The following is a 22,989-nucleotide window of genomic DNA, read 5'->3' as shown; positions in this document are numbered from 1 at the left end:
CTGGCCGAAAGCGACAATAGGTGGTTCGAACAAAGTGAAAGGTCTCTCACGGTTGTTCACAAGATGAATGTGCGCAGAGCAGTGCTTGAATGTTGCACTTCAATATCACCCCAAAGTGAAGTGGCATAACATGAGCAAGTAAAAAACGATAATAACGACCGCTAGTCTATTGCTTCAAGGCAGAGAAGGCACTAAAAACACAACAACACACTTTCTGACTTTTATTTCAAATTTGTAGCGACGTCATAAAAAACTACCAATACCAGTCAAAACTAGAATTGGAACAATTTTGATAATGACGAAGATTAATCTAATAGCAGCACAAACGGTTTTCCAATAACACCCCAGCCAGCAAATCAGTTTTTTTCATTGATTCAACGTTTACAGACGTTGAATCAATGTAAATAGTGGTTGATTTGCTGGCAGGGACATGTCATGTAGGAAGTTCTTGCATTGTTTCAACGATTAGGGAACGTCAAAACAATGCAAAAAACCAGATTTTGTTGGACATGTATCAACATTGAAATCAACTACGACACGTTGAACTATGCAGATATAAATGTTTCTAAACACAAACGTACATAGACATCAGTTCACTGCACTACACAAACAGCGGTAGAAAAATAATCTATATATTGTGACAACGGTTGCCAAATGGCCTAAAAATGTCCGCTCTATGTGGTTAGCCGAAGCGGTCTACATCAGGTGCTTCAAAGACACAAGTAAAATGACATCAAAGAATTATAAAAGCACAAACATCAATTTTATAGCGCGAAGATGAACTAGCCATAATGAAACAGAAGGTGTGTATCACGTTTCACACGAGGTCTTGTCACTTTGAAGATGGATTTATAAAATAAACGCTAACAGGTTACGCACATAGACGAACTACAGAGGGAAACTTGAAATAACGGCTTTAGAGTTGATAACCCCCTTGACATTCAAAAAGCGAAGTTCAAATTGAACGACAAATGTTTGAAGAAGGCGTTGTTTTGCGTAAAATACTTCCAAAATTCATCAAAAGATCGCGACGTGAAATTACATTTTCTTTACGTCAGCGCTTTATAGGCGTGCGTCATCAAGGCTCGCGTAATTCCTGAACAAGTTGGAATACACATAACGTCTAGGGTGGAAATTTGGAAACGGTAATATTCATGTGTTATCACGCCGCATGTCATGGTAAATGCCGTCGTATATCTTGTCCATGCTTTCTTCAAACACACGACGGTGGGATCGTCCAACCATCTCACTGGTGAGTTCGCTCCAATACTCTCCATTACCCAGCGGAACGTTGACTGTAGATCTGGTCAGAAAACAAGTTGAATATCTAGGTTATTATTGATCTTCGAAAGGACACTGGTTCGACACCGCTCCAGAGTAAGCGGGTTAGGCTTGGCAAGATTCATAATGGTATGTTAAAATTATGGGAGCAGCTGACTGGAAGACTATATGTCCCTTCGCTGCTTCTTTTTGTCTGTTGTGTTGCATTTATGATAGCAGTGTAGAGTATGTTTGTCACAATGGATGCAAAATAAAACACGATTAATATTATAATTATTATACTCGAGTTTCACCCAAACAAGGGGAAAACTCGAGTATGGCGTCTTCCATTTTCGTTCGATCGGGGTCTTAGCGACTTTACAAATCCTCACATCTCCTTAATTACAATAGAGGACATATCTTTTAATTGAGAAAAATAGGCTTATAAAATTAGAGGGTGGTATTCCAAACATCGGCCATTTTCACAATTGACCAAAAATCACGATCCGTGTCAAAATACACAATCACCGCTGACAGAGTAGGGGCGGCTTAATCTAGACGACAGCGCAGCCCACCTGGCTAGTACCTCGGTGTGGATCGCGGGGAAGGAGATCGGCTGCGTCGTCTCCAGTAGCATTCATTCGCTTCCGCCACCGAATCGTCCTGAGGAAAACGAACGAGATTTTATTGAAACGTTACATCTGAACCCCTGAACGTTATTATGACATACCTAACTAGTAAGTATTTCCTTTTTTGGATCGATTCAGTCTCTGCAGATTTTAAATCGTAAAAAAACTGAGTTGCTGATTGAATGGAGGGCTGACGCGGTTTCTCACACTTCTCAGTGAATCAGATAGATTGATCTCAAATTGGTTCTTTTGGCTCTTTTAAAATCGACATTGAAGAATTTGATGTCGATACAAGATGTGTTTCATGGCGTTTCAACGTGAGAGCAACACAAGAAACGGTTGGCCAGTTGTGTTTGTGAGAAAAACCTCGTGCAAAAATTACAACATAATAAGTTCACACAACATAGGTGTAGGCTCCAATGTTCACAACATTGACAACGTGCACAATGCAAAATGCTGTCTGGGTTGCACAACTAATACGTTCCATAAAAAACACACATAGCATATAGTTTGTTGTATTCCAAGCAAGCAAAACATGCTTACCACGATCTGATTGGCTCTGGGGGAAGTCAATAGATTTCGTACTCGGTCGCGTATCTTCTCGTACGGCGACGGTTCCCCGGTTCTCACACGTTCACTCAGAGGTTTACGATTGAGCACGGAATCAGCATCCAAGCCGCTCGTTCTGAATGCATAAGTTGAAAGATTTCATCAAAAAGATGTCAATTTTTGCTGATTAAACGTTTTTTAAACAACTAAAATTGCATAAATAAAAAGCTTCTTTTCAAGAGTACAACAGAAAACCGTTGTTTTTCAATGAAAGGACAAGCTCTAAAAACACAGGGAAATACTTGAGACGTTTTACGCTTGACAGCCGATGGTGATAAAATGGGATCTGCTGTGCGAGCCAGACACAAAACCTTTGTCATTCGTGAATGTTTGTGTTGTCCGCTCGTCTGTCAAGGACAAAGGGAGCAAGATCGACAGACTAACAGTGTCCCGACGAGCATAGAGACTCGTCTTGATAAAATCGCAGATTGGTTCAGTTAAAGAAGCATCGAGCGTTAGCCAACAATCTCACGCGCATTCGACTGCGTTATTTTTACATTATTTTATGTTACCTAAAAGCTTAACATGGTTAAATTAAGCTCTACTGATTGGATGCTAATGTTGGAACGCATATGACGTGATAACATGACGAGTTATGATTGAGTAAGACAGGTGAAGAAATTTTCACACGCTCAAAATCATCGCTAGAAGAAAATGTTACTTTAAAAATGTAGATAAATTGAGACAAGAATGACCAAGTTAAAAGTATCCAGACTGCCGTTGAAAAAACGTCAGTCAACGTTGCATTAACAATATTGTGGATCATACACAAACGCGGCGTTGAAGTAGTTTTCCAAACTAGAACACGACATTATGAAAAATGAATCGTTGTGCCAACAGTTTGTGAGGTGAGTCGTGGGCAAACAAGGCCTGAACCTTAATGGAAGATCAAACAAACGAGCTGAGTCCTTACCCACGGTGCTTTGTAGTGACCCACTCGACAAGCTTGTAGTAACACAAACAGAAACAAAGTTGTTTCCTTTACCTTACGATTTGCTAAAGATGTGACATGAAAGGCAGGCCGTGTCAAAACGCAATCTCTTATATAAACAAACGATTTAAATCTCTGATGTGCAAACAGAAATGGCTGTTGGGTCGCTCGCCTGGGCAGCAGGGCACTTGGGCATCATGACTGGGTTAGGGTTACCTTGTGGCTGCAGGGTCATGGTCAAGGTCGGCCCGAGAGAAGGAAAGGTCGCGGCGGGGCGTGATCGGCCGAGGAGTCGACTCTGTAGCGCTCCTAGCGGATGATTTTCCGCGTCCAGGACTCCTGTGACGTTGGTAAGGCACAGAGCTTTCTATCAATTCGGTTGTGTCTGTGAAGAAACAAGCAACGTTTATTCAGCTTTCACGATGACTGTAATTATCCAAAACGCGATTTTATTCTATCTATGTTGAGTATTTGATTTGGTAAAGAACTTATTTGTTGTCAAAGCAATCGTACTGTTTCAAAAAGACTGTACTTGCTTTTAAACGAAACTCGACTGGCTAGCTTTCTACTGCCTTTGTCTCTCTCCTTCCCTCTAGCGGAACTACTTCTGCGTCTTTCCTTTGAAAAACGTGCACCTCCTGACCGCTCGTACTCGACATCTCTCTTTGTTTCCCGATCCTTTAAGAACGACTTGAGGTCCGTGTTGGAGGAGTCGGTTCTCCTAGCAAGGCAGCACTCAGGCGTGATAGGCCGATAGTAAGCCGATTTAAGATTGTCGTATCTGTCGTAGGCCGATAAAGGACCGACAAGCGTTTGAACTTGGTTGGAGGGAAAACCTAACCGCCCCTCTCCGCTTTCATCGTCGAAATCTAAAAGAAACTATTGTCATTGTAAGCGCTGTAAAATTAACAATGTTTCGCAGATCCAATGTCATGAAATGTTCAATCCGAAAGTAACATTTAGCAGCCTCAGCACGTGCAATGGCAATTGGATTGCGGATTACTGACAATGAAGAGGCTTTATGCAGTTGTAAAATCGTTCAATTCACCTTGTTGCAATGTTGACATTGATCTTAGGTAGATCCAAAACGTCTCCGATAAATTATCACACTCGTTGGCTTAAACTAAATTTTCAAACACTTTTCGGTTTGTGTTTTTTACCACAAAACGGGATTTATCACAATGCGGTGGAATGTAATCCATGAAACAACAAAACTGGTAAAGTTACGTTTATCAAACGTTGAAAGAGATTGAAACACAAACGCCAAGCTTATCGGCCCACTGTATCTCCAGACAACAAATCATCCGTTTTTTTTACACTGTATCAATGTAAGAAACAGTTGATTTGCTGTCTGGCTATTATGAAACCAACAATTACTCTAAACATAACAAAACCTATTCACATTGCTAACTTTTAAGAAGCCATTTGTGCTTTTAATAACACCTTTCATATCTTCTTTTGAAAAATGTGACTCCTTAAAATGCTGCACTGGCACTCGTGGGTAAACTTAAGTCTATCTAAAATATTTAAACGTTAAAACAGCGTAAAAACAATAAAACTACTGTATAGAAAGGTAGACAAAGTTTTCCGCCTTTTTCACTAATAAGTTATCGAACAAACGATTACTTCCACATAATTTTCACTGCAAACATAGCAGCAATCCTTGTGTGGGCATATTTATCTATAAACTAGTTTACATGAAACTTTTTTTCTTTCGATGCATTTAAAAAAAAACAGACTTAAAACATCGTCAACTTAAACAAAACTTTTTTACATTGATTTAACGTCTGCAAAGATTTTTTTTTTCTTTAGCGGGAATAGAAAATCCGTTTGTAGCAGAGAAGTGAAACGGTAAAGTTTCTGCAAAAACGGGTTTTCCAAATAAAATCTTAATCTTCATACATCTTTTAAGCCTAATACGGATAAACCGAAAATCCATGTGTTTTGTAAACGTACTTGTCGGTAGCTCGGATCGTGGCATACGCAGCAATATTACAAGCATTAACTACTATCTGCCGTTCTGAAATTCTTGTTTGAACAAACACGACTTGGTTGATAAGCCAGCCGCAAACTTCCATTATGACCCACTCTCGATAACGTTGGCACGGGCAAACAAATATTTTCAACGATATTTAACCAAAATAAACTCAAGTCTAGCGTCAAACGCCTTTCCAATAGACTTATACAAAGAAGACGTTGCTACAACGTCGTATAATCGTTCTCACCGTCACTGTCATAGTCTCTTGCTCTTCTGCGGTACCGGCTCGGAGGTCCAGCTGAAAAAAAACAAACAAACTTTACAATCACAACGCTGATGCATGTATTCGAATGTCACTGAGGTGAATATATAAAAAAATCGTACACCGGTAATATCAAATCAATAAGTGTAGTAATCTTGATGGCTACCACCTCGCTTTCGATGTAAGAGTATTTTACAAATCTGTAAGTTGTACTACTTTTCGCCCTTGCTCGTTTCCAGAACGTTTTTTCTTAAAATTGATCGAATATATGCGTTTGCAGCGTAAACTCAACCAAGTACGATTTTGAAAAACTTTTGCCTAAGAATGATAGCCTGGCATAGAAGAATAGTTTTTTTTAGCAGTGGGTTTATGCTTTGTAAATAGCGATTTTCGGAATACTGGTGAAAGTTCGTCTGAAACGACAACGCAATCATGGCAATTCGCTGGTGTTTGAAAAATGCTGTTTTGGTTTCATGTGAAACACAACAGACGCTCTGTCACTACAAGTGGATAAATACCTTCAAAATAACGAAAGTAACAACAATAACAATCGGGCGTATTTCTATGGCAAATACAAGAAGTGAGTGACCGAAACAGTAGACACCTCTCAAACAATAGAAGACCGTTCTACTTTGAAATCGACTTGGATCTTCATTGTAAGGGCGGTTTACGTTAGGAATATGATATCTAGTAACGTGACACTAACAACCATTAACCAAAAGGATGCTAACTTAACACGGAGTGTGGTCATTGGTTAGCTTAGCACTGAATTTTACTACAAAATCGTGGCACACAGGTTCTCTCAACCTGTTCATTCTCGTTTACCCCTTGCCAACTACCGAAAGAAAAAATTCGCTCCATCCGCCTTTTCAAGTCAACTTTTGGACATTTAGAATGCAGATTTTCTTCTTTATAAAATTTACACTTTGATAGAGAAAGTCACGCCAAAGGGTAAATGTATCGTCGCTTGAGAACGCTAGTAGCAGGAGGTAAGGAAGGATTGTTGAGCAGTGTCGAACCAGCGCCCTTTCAAGCGTCGTACCAGGGTTCCCATCAGGCTGTCTAGCCGACTATTGCTGTGTGATGCACATTGCACATACTGAGACAGAAAAATCAGTCACTTTTTACATTGAATCAACGTCTGTAGACGTTGAATCAATGTAAAAACGACATTTGCTGTTTGGGTATAAGAATTTGCACTTTATAAGACAACGCTTACGTGTCTGCTTTCTTTTCGAAGGGGAATGTGTTCGGTTGGTAGGTGACTTAGATGTGGTGCGTCGGTGGGGGGAGACACGGGGCAGGTCTGGGGGACTTCTGTTGTATGATAGACCATCATTCAGAACCTGCAGAATAGGTAGATGGTAAGTGTGTGAGCAACAGAGAGTTACCATTCAAAACCATTGGGACTGAAGTTGTATGATTTGTGATAAAAAAGATCCAACATTTCTCAAAATAATACAAACGATTTCCATCGATTAAACTTAGGTCCGATTCGTCATGCTAGGGTATGCTTAGAACTTTAAGCACCCTAAAAAATCTTTTTCAATTAGATCCATTTCAAATGGCAATCTTTTTTTCTTTTCTTTTCAAAGAAAAATGTCACCCTCTGCAACGTGCCATGAACCAACATGCCAATAAAGAGAGCTTTTTCTCGAAAGCCAAGTGTAAATTGACAGCGATAGACACGTGTTTCGCCCATGAGGTTGGGCTCTTTTTCTTGCATGTTGACATGGGCTTATCGGTATCACACCACTATGTCACGCCACAGAGCTCTAGACCACTGCTTTTCCCAGTCAATTGAATTATTATCGTTGTAGAAAAATTAAACCTAAATCTGGCAGCAAAAGTTGAAGCTGGCAGCAAAACCTGAAGCTGGCAGCAAAACCTGAAGCAGGCAGCAAAAGTTGAACCGTTAAGTAATATAGTAGGGGAGCAAACGTGACTTATCATATACATCTGTGACTGTGGGTTCTTGTGATTATATTTTATACACTCATTTGTAAGCATGCGGGCAAACTTTTGAGAGCCACTAAATCTACGTGAATGAGAATTCACAGAAAACCATGCAATCCTACCTTTCTCACAACAAAATTTGGCCGTTCTTCCAGGTCAGTTTTGAAAGGCTTTTCTTTCACAGCAGAATCGAATGGGTCTTTGATTGACAGCTGAGCCATTCTCCTTCTGGTATACGGAGACGGTGAACGAGACAGCGATGAGATGGTCGGCTGTTCGTATCCCAACTTGGTTGAATCTGAAAGACATTGAGTGCAATGACTGCAATCTGGATTGAAACAACGGGAAAAATCGTGAGTGCTTTCCTGCTAATCATAGACTCTGCAAGTGGATTTGCTTAAAAATTGCAATATTAGTTTTTGAAAAAGAAAAATAAGAATATCAATTCGTCTATGGACAGAGTTATTTAATCCTTGAACTGGCTAAGAAAAACATCTTAAAATGAAGAAATGGTGTTGGATGGGAAGGCAAGGAAGCCAACCTTCATATCCACTACCAAGTGACTCAGGCATGCCTTTAAATATCCTTTCAACGACACAGCCACATACTCTTGAGCGGTGTCGAACCGGCGCCCTTTCGAGTGTCGTACCAGGGTTCTCACCACTTGGCCGTGCAGCCGACAATATATCTTTGAAGTCTAGCAACCAACATTATCGTTGGAGATGACGAAATTTGAAAGCCAAGACTGTGCAGCTAACTTTTTAATACAATTGTAGAACAATCGCACCTCGGTTGGCGCTTGCTGGTCTGCTGCGAGCTCTTCCACGTGCAGGGGAAGATGATAAACGGGGTTTCGTTTTCCTCTTACTCGATGAAGAGCGATTATTGGTTTGATGAGGTACGGAGGATTTAACAGGTGAAGCAGACTGTAATAAAAAGGTGAATAAAAAGTTTATTTATTTAACACAATTGTTTGAAACACCAGTTTTCGTTGAATAAAATGACCTAGCTTGGATGTACTATGACTTGTAGAAGGTTAAACAATTGGTGGTAAATGCGATGTATGGAAGCAGTCTTTGTTTGCATGTACTGCATAAGCCTTCATATAATATGGAAATGTGGCGACGTGGCGTGTACCAATACATCATCGTTCAAACAACCACCCTGCCGGTTTATAAACATCTTAAAAATTAATTGATCTCTGCATGAATGTGTGCAAAAAAATGCCACTTTTGCAAAATCCAAAACTGCTTACTGTTGAACCTTGATTCTGGTTCGAAAGCAAAATTATACCTCGCGTGTTGCGTACGTAGCACAGCAGGAAGATTTGTAAGAATCAAAATCATTTTCCATTTTAAGCCTGTTCTTTTTACTTCTGGCTGAATGACTTCCACTGCTCACAGAAGTTACCTGATTTTGAGAAAATGAAGTTTCAAATATCTTAGTTGCTTTTTCGTAGGCTACATGCGAACTCGAATCGTTTTTCAGTAATCAGTGAAAAAGGATGTGGGCTATAATGTTCACAATAAAGTTCAAAAGTGGCAAAAAATACTTTTATGGTGACAATAACATTTTTAGGCCTTAACTTTAATTTGTCAACAACAAAAAAAATAATGTCACAATAGAAAATCTCTCAAAAACGAATCTGAACTGGAACCATTGGTATACCTCTTTAATGACTGTTCTTGATGAAAATTCTAGTTTTGGGGCTATACCGGGAAAGCTAGAGGAACGTTGTAGTAAAACTTCTCTGTCGACACCCGGGTAAGAAGGGCATACACGTGGAGTTGGGAACAGAAAGTCTCTTGTATTGTCTTCATATGTAGCAAGCAGTTCTCCTTCTGCAAAAAGCACTAGAAACTTAATCATGATATTTTTCTAGAAATTTATGGAAAAAATTGCTTCACATAACATTTTACTTTAACTGTTTTGATACTAAGCTACACATTTCATACTTGTGACAGAATAGCACTGGTTTGTATATAGCATTACACCTCCAACCATGACAAGCATTAGTACACAAAAATACTTTAAAAATGATATCACAGCATACCTGGATAGGTCAATTGAACAAGTTTCACACGAAGACTTTCCCCCTCAAGAGCCGATGCAACCTGAACAGGGTCAGTGCAGTGGCTGAATACTTTGTCGAAGCGCAGCTAAAAAGATACAATGGTGATGAATGATATGCAGTTACAGTATAACTACCTGTTAAAACAAAACTCTTAAAATTGTAAACAAAAATAAATTTAAAATAATTGAAATAATGTTTTTTACTGCTCATTTGGCATTGTCATAATTAAGTTACTTAAAGTTATGACTGAAGTGAAGGTCCCATACTTAGTAACTGAGTTTCAGGGAATGAGAAGATGAGGTTCTCATTATACTAAGTCTTCAGTATTTATGAGAGCAAGATGGCGAGTTCTTCTCTCTCAGGCTACCTTTTGTTCAGCAACTATGCCCACCCAATGCATTACTCGCTGGGTAGAGATGAGTGGTGTTTTTCAAGAACCAACTTAAACCAGGAGTCAAACCAGAATTTAAAAAAACAGCACTTGATCTACAGCATTAACTCCATTCAAGCAGAGGGATTCCTGAATAAAAAAAGGTACCAAAAAGGAGCTAGCCATACAGCTCTTGTTAGTGCTGAAGGCTTGATACAATGAGAACCAGGATAGGTCCTGTCATATCCCAATGCTCAAAGCCTTGGAGTGAAGTAGGCTATGGGAGCTACCAATTGTGACTAAATGCAGACAAAATAGCAGAATATATATGAAAAGACAAAAATAATAATAATGGGAATATGCAAAAATGTACACTTATCTATTCTGCAATGTAGAGCAATATGATGCAAAAATATCAACAAGTCTTACTTTTTCATGAAACAAGAATGGAAACACTGGTGATGTTGATTGTGTTCTTTTTATTTGACCAAAAAGTTCAACACAAATGTAGACATCCTGTTGTCCAGGAAGAAAGACTCCGGGACATGTAGTCTGCAATTTAAAAAAAAGTTTCAAGCAATGCCTAAACATTACCAATTCTGTGAGTCCCAACTAATAAATGCATTGTCAAACATATGATGTATCGTACGGCGTACATATTATTTTAAAGAAGATAATTTTGTAAGATAAAGCTTCAGCATGAATGTACTTTGTTGTTAACATGCATCACATTAATATAATAAGCTACAATGTTATCAATGGAAAAAATTAAATTAAATCTGATATAACACATCACTTGACTGTTATGGAATACAGTATATGTATAATATATCTGAAATAATCACAAATGAAAGGCAAAACACAAATAGACAAAACATGACTCAGTTGATATTCAAAGTAAGATTATATACATAGGTAAGCCATTAGCAAATTATAAATATTAAAAAAAAAGGATAAAGATAGATATGAGCAAATTCACTTTGGTCAATAAAAAATTTTAAACTCAAAGAAAAAGAAGCCTGAGTGTACCAGCAAACAACTATTGGACTGGCCCATGATACAAGAGAAGGATTCACAGAGGATACAAACTGATGTGCATAAATCAACAAAAGAATAAAAAAATATCAGTAACCTCCCAAGTACATGAAGCTCCACACAAAGTGAAATTATATAACTTTTAACTCTTTTTTATTAGTTTAAAGAAAATGTCTAAAAAGACATAATTGTTAACTCCAGACAATGGCCAATGTTTCGATCTTATGGATCTCCACAGCCCGATGAAATGAGAGTAGAGAGACTTTGTGTGGAGCTACAATGCTACATGTACATGAGAGGTTATTGATACTTTTTTATTTGCAGTGGCTATTCTTACCATATATTGTAAATACAGTAGAATTCGCCTAGCCCTATAGTGACTTTGGCTATAGTGACACTTCGCCTATAGTGACACCTGATGCAAAGTCCCGTTTGCATACGCAACAGTTGAGTAGAATTCGGCTATAGTGACACTTCGGTTATGGTGACACTTTTTCCGCGGTCTCTTCAGGTGTTACTAAAGGCAAATTTTACTGTATAGCCTAAGAGGCTATATGCCCCTGTTCATTCAAGCATGACCTAATTTTTCTCGCTTTTTCTTCTTTCAACAAAAAAAACTGTGTTTATAACTTCTAAATTCGACAAATGTTAGCATGAATGTTCGACTGTTTGTGGCTCATGGCGACTGCATCGGTTTCAGATTCCAAAAAGGGCGTAGGTTTGACACTAACCAGGAGCATTTTTTTAGAACTTTATTGATAGTAATGCTTTTTTCTTGCTTTCAGCTGTAACAGTATAAATAATTGAAAATTTTTTTATTTCGCTGAAGTCGGAGAATTTATATATCTTGGTAAATTTTCGTTGGCCAAAGGGATTGACTACGCTTGCCGAAAGAAATTGCATGTGATCTTTACTGCACAACTGTTTGATCGAGTAAACAGGCAAGCTTAATCTTGCTTGAGTAAACTGGGGAATATAGCTCCAGAGCAGGGTGGATCAAAAAAAATGAATTTTTGTGTTCGGCTTAGTGCATCTGCCAAAAGTTGCAGTTTGGGCTATCTTTTACATTGGTTCTTGAAAAAACATTTTTTGACCCCATTTGACCCCTATCCAAGAGCTCTCTAGTGGCCGTCGAGTCAAAATTCCTTAAATTGGCTATAATTTTTTTTCTAGTGGATGTAGGCTTGTGATTTTGGTGTCTAACCCCACTAAATCAAGTCTTGGGAAGTCAATTCTGCAGTCTAAAATGATGCATGAGCAGCCAAAATTGCATAATGACATTTTTGCTCTAAACAACGCATTTTATGGGGAAGAAATGGCATTTTTAGATATTTCGGGCAGTTTTATGGATGAAATACTAAAAAAAATGTAACCTAGGTATAACACACTAGTATAGTAGTATATCACCATTTGTGTGCAAACTGGCCTCTAGTCCAATGAGGTGGTCGAGGTGGTGGTGATATGAGGTCCAAGTGTAAACTTAACTATTGCATTTATCACAGCTTTAGATATTGTTTATTTCCATGGTTTATTTTCAATTGAGTTTATACGATGTTTACTAGAGGCAAAACTTGCATTTGGCTTCTGAATAAGCATCCCATTGAATACATCCTGGGTAGCGTGCACACAACCCCATTGTTTTTTACTTTTTTTGTACTATTGACTTGTAGATTTGTGAGATTCTTCCACTAGCCAAGAATCTTTGCTGGACCAAAAATCAGTAGAATTGGGGCACGTTTATGTGGGCCACCATCCCATTCAAATTTCCAGGTTTGCCATTAAGTAAATATGGAATTATTTTCACGCTTAGCAGAATTTGCATGTTTTAACAAAATAATATGCATAAAACTTATAAAATGTATGCATGTGCGTCTGTGTGCGACTATTTATTGTACAGTGAATTAAAAGAATATTCTCTGTGAATTCACATTTTTTGCGAGTTGGAATAGCTAAAAATACAACTTCAGCGAGCGGAAGTGGTCTAAAATTCTACTTTTGCACTAGAAATAGATCATTTTTTCTCTCTCAAATTAGGTGTGTCTTTTCTGTTGGCTTCCACTATTTGTAAAGTGTTTTTTGATAGTGTTCCTCATTTCTGGCACTATGTAGGTAATCCTCAGTTTAACTCCACGTTCAGCCACATCATTTGTGACATTGATGGAACCTACATTGTAAACAGCTTTCTGGTACGACTTTGATTCAGACCATTTCTCTACTGATAAAGGAAGAAAATCATCATTTATCTCTAAAACAGAGAAAAAGAACCGAGAGTCCTTTGTGATAAAATCTGTCAGTTTTGATTCCAGATTGATTTCTGATGGAAAACGTGGTTTCCTGTAGCTAGCCAGTGCCAAACCGATCTGCTGGTGTAAAAACAGGATCTGTAGGTTTTACATGTATAAGTTCATCAGCCATCTGACGTTTTTCCTCTTCCTGAACTTCAGAGCTGAACATTGCCAGTGGTACCATCTCAGCAGAGAGATAACAAAAGTGACGTTTGAAGCTACGTTTAGCAGCATCTGATATCAACTTATGCACTGCTCCGTATCTGAGAATGTTCTTGTACATAGTCAAACAGTTCCAAGAAGCATCTACAGTAACACTACACCGAAACCAGTATGTACAGTAGACAAGTGAAATAAAGTTCATGAGATCTTTCAGTTTAGCCACTTGTGGAACTGATGTGATAGTTCCCTTAGGGAACTTAGCTATTTGATTTTTCAGGAGCACCAATTAAAAGGAATGAATCAATTTGGCCATCCCTCTGGCCTTGTGTGTGGCCCCAGGACGGTAGAATTTCACATTTTGTAGACCAGGACTGATATAAGCAATGCACAAGTTCATAAGTTCTTTATAGTTGCCTCAAATGAACAATTTGCTTTGTGCAAGTTGAACATTGAACAACGTCATCTTTGAGGTTCTGAATGAGATTGTGTGTTGTTACTAGAAAGCTGTTGATATCCAGTGTACTTAGCAGTTGGCCACTGTGGAATAGAATCCCAGTTCTTGCGGAGTCTCATGAAGATGCTCATTTCTGGTTATTTTGAAACCTCTAGCTTTAAATCTTCAAAGATACATGACACAACGATTTCACCGATGTGATGTAAACAAGCTGACCAGAGAAGCTACAGTAGAAGCAGTTTTTGTGTTTCTTTTATAGAGTATTTTTGTCGTTTTTTTGTACTCAGAATCCTATTTTCTTTCCTTCTGAATCGTGCGAATGAAATAGTCAAATCCGTCTATTGTGGCTGTCCTGTCGCTATCAGTCATCATTGATTTTAAGAAAGATATACCTGCAGGATTTGATATAAGCTCCTCAACAAAACACTAACAGACTGATTTTGCCTGAACCTGTTGTTGTGCATTTTGTGTCCATTACTGTAATGTTATGGATAACTGGATGCATAAATTAAAGGCATTTTTGCAAAACTTCATACTGTAATTGTATGCTTTTATATGTTTGCTTTTGTGTATTAACAGCAATACCTTTAGAAGCATTATGCATTTGTTTTTCTTTGCACTTTTTTAACCTTTTGAGGTCCAAATTTCTTTTCCGATTTTGGTTCGTTGAGGTTCAATTTTTTTTTTTCTTCAAAATTTCCTGATTTTCAAAAGCACCCCACGGAGATGCTTGGACCTTGTTGATCACCACTATGTAGACATCATCCCAGGGGTGACGTTGGACCATATTACATAATTTTATTTTGTATCCCAGGGATCTACTTGGACTGCAAAAGGTTAAAAAAACAATAAATTTCAAACTTTTTCAAGCATTTTTGCTGAATAAAGGCTCTGATGTCATTTTGCTCGCCCATAGATGATTTTAGATTGCAGAAATGACTTCCCAAGACTTGATTTAGTGGGGATAGACACCAAAACCACAAGCCTGCACCTACTAGAAAAAAAAATTATAGCCAATTTAAAGAATTTTGACTCGACGGCCACTAGAGAGCTCTTGGATAGGGGTCAAAAAATGTTTTTTCAATTACCAATGTAAAAGATAGCCCAAACTGCAACTTTTGGCAGATGCACTAAGCCGAACCAAAAAATTCATTTTTTTTGATCCACCCAACTCCAGAGGCTATGTTAACTAGATATCAATCAATCAATCAATCATTTTATTTTTTGTCATTAACGCGTCCGGGACGAAAAAGATACTAACTACAAAAATCGATATAAACCTACCAGCACGTTAACGAACGGGAAAAGGTGGGAAATATAGCCTCTGCGTTTTTATTCACTTCAAATATTTGTTATTTATTTATTTATATATTTATTTAAGTTTCTTGTTGATCGCAATTAAGTCCCCCTTTTTTCTAACTTATTTCAAACTTTGCGCGCGATAAGTTTTTGTCCAGAAGTTGAATTTTCATTTTGCATGTTTAGTTGTTTTCAGCAATATGTCCTGTGTTTTGCCATGCTAGACAGGTAGTCACTACCTGGTCTAGCCCCCTGAAGAAGTCAGTCGTGTCTGATTGACGAAACGTCGGAATAAAAGCAGATTGTCACTGTATACATCTTGTGATAGTTTAGCTTAAGTTGCACCAGTAGAACATCTCATATCATTTAATTCAAATATTTAAGTTGTTTTCATAAATATAAAACATCAGGTGAGCTCATCATAGGCTCTAATGAGTCGATCACCTTATTCATGCAAAACTTTATAAAAAATCATGGCAAGTAGTCTACTCTACAGGGATAGTTAAATATTAAGAAGTCCGCCCCGATAGCTCAATTGGTTAGCGCGTCACTTCTGGAACGAAGAAGCTTCAAGATCAAGCGGCGCTGGCTCGACTCTCGGGGTGTCCGCTTGAGCAACGCACGTTCAGGACTGCTCTCCATTCAGCGGCATCTAATGGATGGAATAGTTCCCCGGCAACAAGACTTCAACAATGGGAAACTTCACTCTGTCAATCTCGGTGACCGGCCCTGCGTCAGTGATTCAAAGCCTCTACAAGTATGCGAAACTGCCAGGATTAAGCTCTGCAAGAAGCTTTCCCAGTCCGAGGACAAAGATTCAATCAATCAATCAATATGCTGCAACTGAGATAAAACTGATTATCAGCTGACATTGCAATCATCAAATTATCAAACAGTTTTGATAATCCAGGTCACAAATTAATTCTCATATTGAGGGTGTGACTTGTGTACTGTAGTTGTTGGGAGCAAAATCTTCCTATCCTTGCAAGCCATGCATTATGTTCCTCAATTTTGGTGTTTTGTTTATATGTTTAGGTGGCAGCTGACTTTGGTGACCGTTTTATTTGTAGGCCTATTATATGAATTATTTGTGTTTATTGTGTTTTGCATATTTTTGTTTATTTGCCAGCAAAAATAAATAAACTAAAGTGAACACTGAGTTGGTAGAGTCCATGTTCAGAATTAAATATCAGACTTTACAAGTTTATTTCAAGCTTTGGTCTGCTTAGACTCCACTGTGCCACAATGTCCCTGTATTTGACCAGCAATATCAAGCTTGTGCTGAGAACAAGTCCAAGCCATCTCAGTCTGCCAATTGGAGGAGTTCAGCAATATCTTTTATCATGGGACTAGATCAGGGCTACTCAACTGGCGGACCGCGGTCCGAATCTGGACCTTCTGGGTGTTGATGGTAGACCTGGAGCTTTTGGAAGAATAACCTCATTGCCACTTTTCTAACAGACTTCTACTGGTAGGGAGCAATTTTTACTGTGATTATCCTAGTTTCTGGGGGCTTCGACCCCCGGACTCCCTAACACTTTCTCAAAAATCCATGTCGAGTTACATTTTACTTCAAAAAGTGGTTTGGTACAGATTGTTTAACTTTCGTGATTGCGAGTGAAATAACTTATTCATCGGACTGCTAAAATTATTCAATTTGTCAAACTGGACCTTTGTTAACATTAGTTGAGTAGTTGAGTATGGTACGGTAACCCTGGACTAAATAGTATAGTCTCAAACTGATGTTATCTTCAAGCTTGACCAGGCAGACCCATCTTATCATGACTTTGCCATTACATTGCTTTACAGCATATATGATAGTTGAATTTTTAGTACTTACAGCATGTAAATGAACATCAGCAATGACTTTTAAAGCTTTCCGTCGTGGCATGGCTTGACATACAAATAGTCTAGGCTAGAACAAAAGCAATTTACTCCACATGAAATATTATGTGGCACTTTAAACTAACTACAACTATAAAATATGATATTATGTTATATTTTTATATTTCAGTTACAAGTCAGCCTGCTGCATTGCTTGGTAGACAAGTGATAGGTATGATACGGTACCTCCAAAACAATCAACATCGCAGAAAAAATATCTTCTTTTTCCAAGATCCTATATAGAAATTGACTAATAACAATAATAAAGTGCATTTTATCTGAACAAAATTCCGAACCTACATTAAAAAAACTACAAGATTGGGAGCTGGTATCCCCCCCTGGTAACTCATGACAAAGACAGGACTCGACCAAACAAATAGGGTGAAACTACTTTACCTTTGCTTTACTGTTCACACACTTCAATCCACATGTTTTGGTCAATTCCTCTTTGTCATGAGTTACCAAGGGAGGGGGGGGGACTTGTATACCAGATCCCAAGATTGGTACGATTTTGTGCAAACATAAAAGTTATAAGATGTTTCACACATGACAGGCAGAAGGCATATTCCTAATCAAGAAAAAATAATCACAATACGATATTTGCTACAGTTTCATAATTAAATCTTCATAATTTAATAATGAATTATCATGATATTTCATGCTTTCCCAACAAGTGTGCATAAAAAAACCTATTAATTTATTTCAAATTACTGACTGACTCAGGTGGATTTTTCCATTTAAAGTAGTTGTTAGAAGCTAATTGGATAAATAGTAATAAGTAATAACGCAGAAAATACACTCATATATACTGGCACCCTTTACTCAATCTAATGATGACAAAATGCAGAGATTAACATCTAAATCGTTCACTTGGATATATCAAATTAACCGGCTGTTTTAACACAAACAAAACAATTGAAGCGTAACCGAAATGATTTACGTCATAAATACTTTTAATACGCGATTTCCATGACGCACAAAATTAATCTTGTTTCAAACCATAAATAAATATGCAAAAATGCAACACACACTAAAAAGACACTTTTAATAAAAAAATTCCAATGTGATCAAGCTATAAACTTAATTAATTTAAAGATAAATCATTCAAAATTAAATGGTAAGACCAAAGTTTGGCAACCCTCTTAGTCCTCCAGACAAACACGAACAAAAAGAATAAGAAAAAGGACGAAGAACTTCACTTTCAAAACTTCAACGAAGAACTTGAAAAGAAAAACTTGATTGCGATATGATGAATGACAACGCACCTAGGAGTGGAAGTTACTTCGCTATGGGACATTTCTGCAATCGGCGTTTTATGAGTCTTGAAGGGTTGGATAAATAATACACTGGTCAACAAAAAAAATTTTTTTTTATACAGAACATGAAAACAGGTGTTCTTAGCTGAATTTGGAGCGCTGATTTCAAATATGAAGTCAGATTTTCTCTATCACGTCAAGTTTCTGAGATACCGACATGAACCAAATTTTGCTATTTTCAGCATATAGCAAAAATTTGAGCGCTAAAACAATCATAAAAAGTCAATAAGGATAAAACAGTTATCGACCATTCAACAAGAACGTAAACAATAAACAGTTGGGATTATCCCGTGGAGGCCAAACTTTTACAGCATAACTTAGTGATTGTTGTCCTGGCGACTGTCCCACAGGCATAAAAAACACATTTGCTTTGCAGGCTATAGCCTAGCCCAACTGCAATCTTAAGAGAAGAGATATGACTTTTAAATCTCCACAGATTTTCCATTTGTACACAGAACAATTTAGCAGTTTCAGAAGTACTTACATTGTTTCATATGTTTATTTTTTGCTAATGCTGTGTGCTAAAGGAAGAGACGGCTGATTGTTACCATTGTGCAACAACACAGCTTTCAAACTTGTTTCGCTGGAATCAATGAATAGCCTCCAGTCAACAGGATCGTGTTCACATCCTAGTTCTTGCATCAAACCATCTACATTCTTACAGTAGGCTAACATTTATCATTTTCAGTTGTAAAAAAGCGCGAAAGTTTCTTGCTGCGTTCACAAAAAAAAGAAATTGTGGTGCCTGAATCTAACAAATTCCACTGTTGTAATCTAGACCCCAAAAGTTCCGCTTTCTCTTTGGACAACACAGATCACACACAAGGTCGTCCAAGCGATCCTGATTGATTGAGAGTGGTCTTCTTTCATCCAACAAAGATGCCTCCATTTCCGCATCTGTATTCTCCTCACTACTCATCGGTTCATCGCTAAATAAGAACTCCTCATCTCTAACTGGAGGAAGTGGAATAGCAATATCAGTACCATGGATAGCCTTAACGGGTAGAAGGGCTGAAGGGCAAACTGGATATTCAATCTTAGACTTGTTTTTGCGTGAAAATGCTTTGATGTTGGTCATGCAAAAGTAACAGTCTGAGTGATGGTTACTTTGCTCACGCCATATCATTGGCACAGCAAAAAGCATAGCCTTCCTTTTACCATTAAGCCATAACAGAAGGCCTGTTCTGCACCGATTGCAGCAAATGTGTGGGGCCCAGCTCTTGTCTTGGTCACCGACTTGACATCCAAAGTAGTGCTTGTAGGCAAACTTAACTCTGGTGGAGAGCTTCATAGTGTGGGAAAGTGGAGTGTATTGTCCGCATATGTAACAAAACTTGTCTGGATGGTTCAAGTAAGCTCGCCTTGAGCTGCTTGGTCGAGAACTCATACTTCTTGCAGTCTCTATTGCTGACTACGTTAGTAAAAAGTATACAACAACCTGAAAAGATACATTGTGAAAGTTATGCCTCCAAACACAATACTAAGTGTTAGATTTTCAACAGGTCTTTGAAAGGCCTGCCTTTCGTTTTACTGCATTACTCCCGTTGATTTGTGTATTCGCCACCTAGCGTCGTTTCCCCTTCCCTGTTATGTTATCGCTGATTTGTAAATGGCAACACTCACCATGAGATTGTTTATGGAACTTTCGAGACGTTTTCGTTTTGCTGCTAGTTTGCCAGCTAGCCGAACTTGTTAGCTACTGTAGTTTGTGAATGAAAATTGATTGAGTGATGTTTATGCTTTGTTAGCTGCTTCTCTGTTATGTATTTCTACAGGACTTAAGTTTGACAATTGTTAGGGTGATCCCTATTTTACTTGTAAGCTGTCTGATTCCATATTTGCAGCTCAATATCTCTCAGAGTTCAACTTACTGAGTCAATCACTATAGAATCTTTTGCGTACAAGTGCATCATTTGGCCTTACTGATCCGGTCATACTACCTTGCGTCATTGGCCAACCTGTGAAACTTGTGTACCGTACAGTGGATTGAGAACTGTTAGTCAACAAATTTGAAAAACCGTATAAACTTCATTGCTGCGAAGCAGTCATTGGAAACCGAGTGATTTCTTCAAGTTGGCGTGCTTTAACAGTGCTCAGTCCTGCCGGGTGGATTAGGAAAATCGTGACGTCACCGGCGCAATTAACTACGGTACCGTACCTGTTGTGTTCGCGTCGCACACAACACTAAGCTTAACCAAATACATTAGCTGCGCATAACTGCAACACAAACGCAGCAACAACCCCAAAGCCAATGATACAGTCACTTGATGTAATACTTAGAACCGAATGTAACCAGCTGTCCATTATGACAGATTATGATGTCACAAAAGTGAAAAGCCAAAGGTTATTATTACTTAATTATGTATCTTTGTTGGAGACAAATAATTGTAGAAAATTTGATTTTTTTTGCTAAAAAACGAACAAAAGTGTAATTATCTTGAGATCCTGACGTGATAGGAAAATTCTGACTTCAGATTCGAGCTCAGCACACCTGAATTACCTAGAAAAGGTTGCTAGTCTAGCTTGTAAAATTTTCTTGTTGACCAATTATAATTGGTCATCACAGAAGAAGAATGTTCACAGACAGTGTTCACAGACAAAGCGAGACCATTCAAATACATTTGGGTGCATCTCAATACTATAAAGAAACAACTGTGGGATTCGTTAAAGTTGTTCGTCCAATGGAAAATCAAGTTGATGGGTGCTGGTCTGCTGGAGAGTAGTAGCAACTTGCAATAGCATTGCAGTGTCTAAGACAGTGGTTCTTAAACTGGGGGGCGCGCCCCCCTTGGGGGGCGTGTGAGGCACACAAGGGGGGCGCAAGAAATTGAAAAACTCTGCATGAATTCATGTTAAACATGTCTTCACAACTACACTGGACAGTCGATTGTTAAAGATGAAACTTTGTGTTACAACAGTAGGCTTTCAGTGTTTGTAGAGCGTGTTGTTGTCACATCTCGCATTCTGATTACGATGTTTTAGACGTTGCGAAATGTTTCTGCGACACTTTAACTCTCGTAACACAACGGTTTTCCGGCACAGCAGCCTCGAGCTCTAATTGTAATAATAATGTCAACAACTGACTGATAAATGACAGCGACTAGAAGTGCAGCAGTATCCCGAACTCTACAACAGTCAGGGCCGGATTTAGCTGATGGGGGGCCCGGGGCACTTTTAGATCGGGGGGTCCCCGTGCAAAAAACTTTTTCAAGCCTATGGCGCGAAAAACCATCTCTACGTCTACAGTTGCATCAGTCCAGCACTGCACAGCATGTTGCAGAAACTTTAAAGGCCAAAAGGAAAAAAACAACACAAAATCACATTTTTTTCCACCGGGTGCATCGTCACCCCTAAATCACGCCGCTCCCCGCCGCCGCGGGGTGTGGCAGGCCGGTTTTCTAAAGTCTTCGACCTGGCTATGTTTGTTTGTGCTCTCTCGCCGTGTCAATTATTTGTACCCGTGCGCTGTTGATGCAAATAAAACAGTTTAACACACGGTGCGATACTGATGAGCCCAGCCTCATGGGCGAAACACGTGTCTATCGCTGTCAATTCTTGCTACAAATCGGCTGCCGAGAAACATATTGTTGATTGGATGGTCTGAATGGCTAGCGTGGAAGCTACACCGTTATGGTTGGCGAATCGCAGCTGCTCGCTGTACTAGTGAGTGCTCAGCCTTGTGCTGATAGCCGGGAAGAACGCCCCTTTCTTCACAAGTAAATGACCAAGTTGTACCACAATGCGTCATATGTATTCAAAATCTGAGCAACGACGCTTTGAGACCAACTCGTTCGCTCGCAGCGTCATCTTGAAAAAAAAAACACCTTGACCATCAAGATAAACCTTTAGCTTTTTTCCAATGCAAGAAAGACTCTTTTAAAAAATGAAGATTGCTAGTAGCAAGTGCTTTCGTCAATCGTTGTCGGCGGAAGTTGTAGAAGCGTCTTTCGGAATTGCTCACATGATAGCTCAGGAGAAGAAACCCCACAGACAATTTACAAGAGGAATTCTTGGAGCTAACATGAAATTCTACTGAAAGGGACGACTTTGAAGCAATGCCACTAACTGAGTTCTGGGTGAAACATGTACAGACATTTACAAGAGTGTGGGTGCTGTATCTACAGTGATGTACGCGCATACAAAAAATATTGACGCCGTCAGCGTAAACGCAAACGTTCGAAAAACCATACGCCGTATGCGTCAACGTAACTTGTAAAAAATGTTGGCGGCGTTAGCGCATACACTAGCGCAAACTCATTTTGTTTGCTAGGTGCCAAACATTCACACGGTATAAACCACTCGAAACAAACAAGTTTTATTTTGAATTTCCACGAAGATACACAAGCATTCTTTCAACTGCAGCGCTGGAAGGTATTGGCGTGTTGTAGCGAAAAAAGACATTAAAAAAATATGCGTTGACGCTATGCGCTAAAAAACCGCAAAAACTTTACGGCGTAACCTCAAGCGCAAACTATCCAAAAAAAT

General features: G+C 38.7%; 1 protein-coding gene across 3 annotated transcripts; it reads right to left on the bottom strand.

The window, feature by feature from the left end:
- Positions 1–208: 208 nt before the first annotated feature.
- LOC145782176 (spermatogenesis-associated protein 6-like) lies at positions 209–17,280 on the bottom strand. 3 transcript variants are annotated; one of them, XM_082593943.1, is made up of 14 exons: positions 17,145–17,280; positions 10,499–10,621; positions 9,679–9,784; positions 9,294–9,466; positions 8,919–9,035; positions 8,413–8,551; positions 7,748–7,923; positions 6,889–7,015; positions 5,655–5,705; positions 3,966–4,298; positions 3,646–3,814; positions 2,433–2,574; positions 1,847–1,923; positions 209–1,303 (listed from the first exon to the last, which is right to left on the bottom strand). In XM_082593943.1, exons 1-14 carry the CDS (start codon positions 17,193–17,195, stop codon positions 1,153–1,155), a joined length of 1,935 nt encoding a protein of 644 aa, XP_082450069.1. In that variant the 5' UTR covers positions 17,196–17,280; the 3' UTR covers positions 209–1,152. The 3 variants fall into 3 exon arrangements, with proteins under 3 accessions (XP_082450069.1, XP_082450071.1, XP_082450070.1); XM_082593944.1 differs by having other exon boundaries at positions 1,167–1,303; positions 1,836–1,923; XM_082593945.1 differs by lacking the exon at positions 3,966–4,298.
- Positions 17,281–22,989: the final 5,709 nt, after the last annotated feature.

Source organism: Aplidium turbinatum, chromosome 13, assembly GCF_918807975.1.
Source record: "Aplidium turbinatum chromosome 13, kaAplTurb1.1, whole genome shotgun sequence".
NCBI classification, from domain to species: Eukaryota; Metazoa; Chordata; class Ascidiacea; order Aplousobranchia; family Polyclinidae; genus Aplidium; species Aplidium turbinatum.
This window is presented reverse-complemented; position numbering and strand designations above follow the sequence as displayed.

Coding starts and splice junctions, on each gene's coding strand:
- LOC145782176 (XM_082593943.1), bottom strand. CDS start 17,195: ATGCCACGACGGAAAGCTTTAAAAGTCATTGCTGATGTTCATTTACAT. Junction 9,467..9,678: donor TGTTCAATTGACCTATCCAG/GTATGCTGTGAT, acceptor TGCTTTTTGCAG/AAGGAGAACTGCTTGCTACA. Junction 3,815..3,965: donor CAGTCGAGTTTCGTTTAAAA/GCAAGTACAGTC, acceptor GTTTCTTCACAG/ACACAACCGAATTGATAGAA.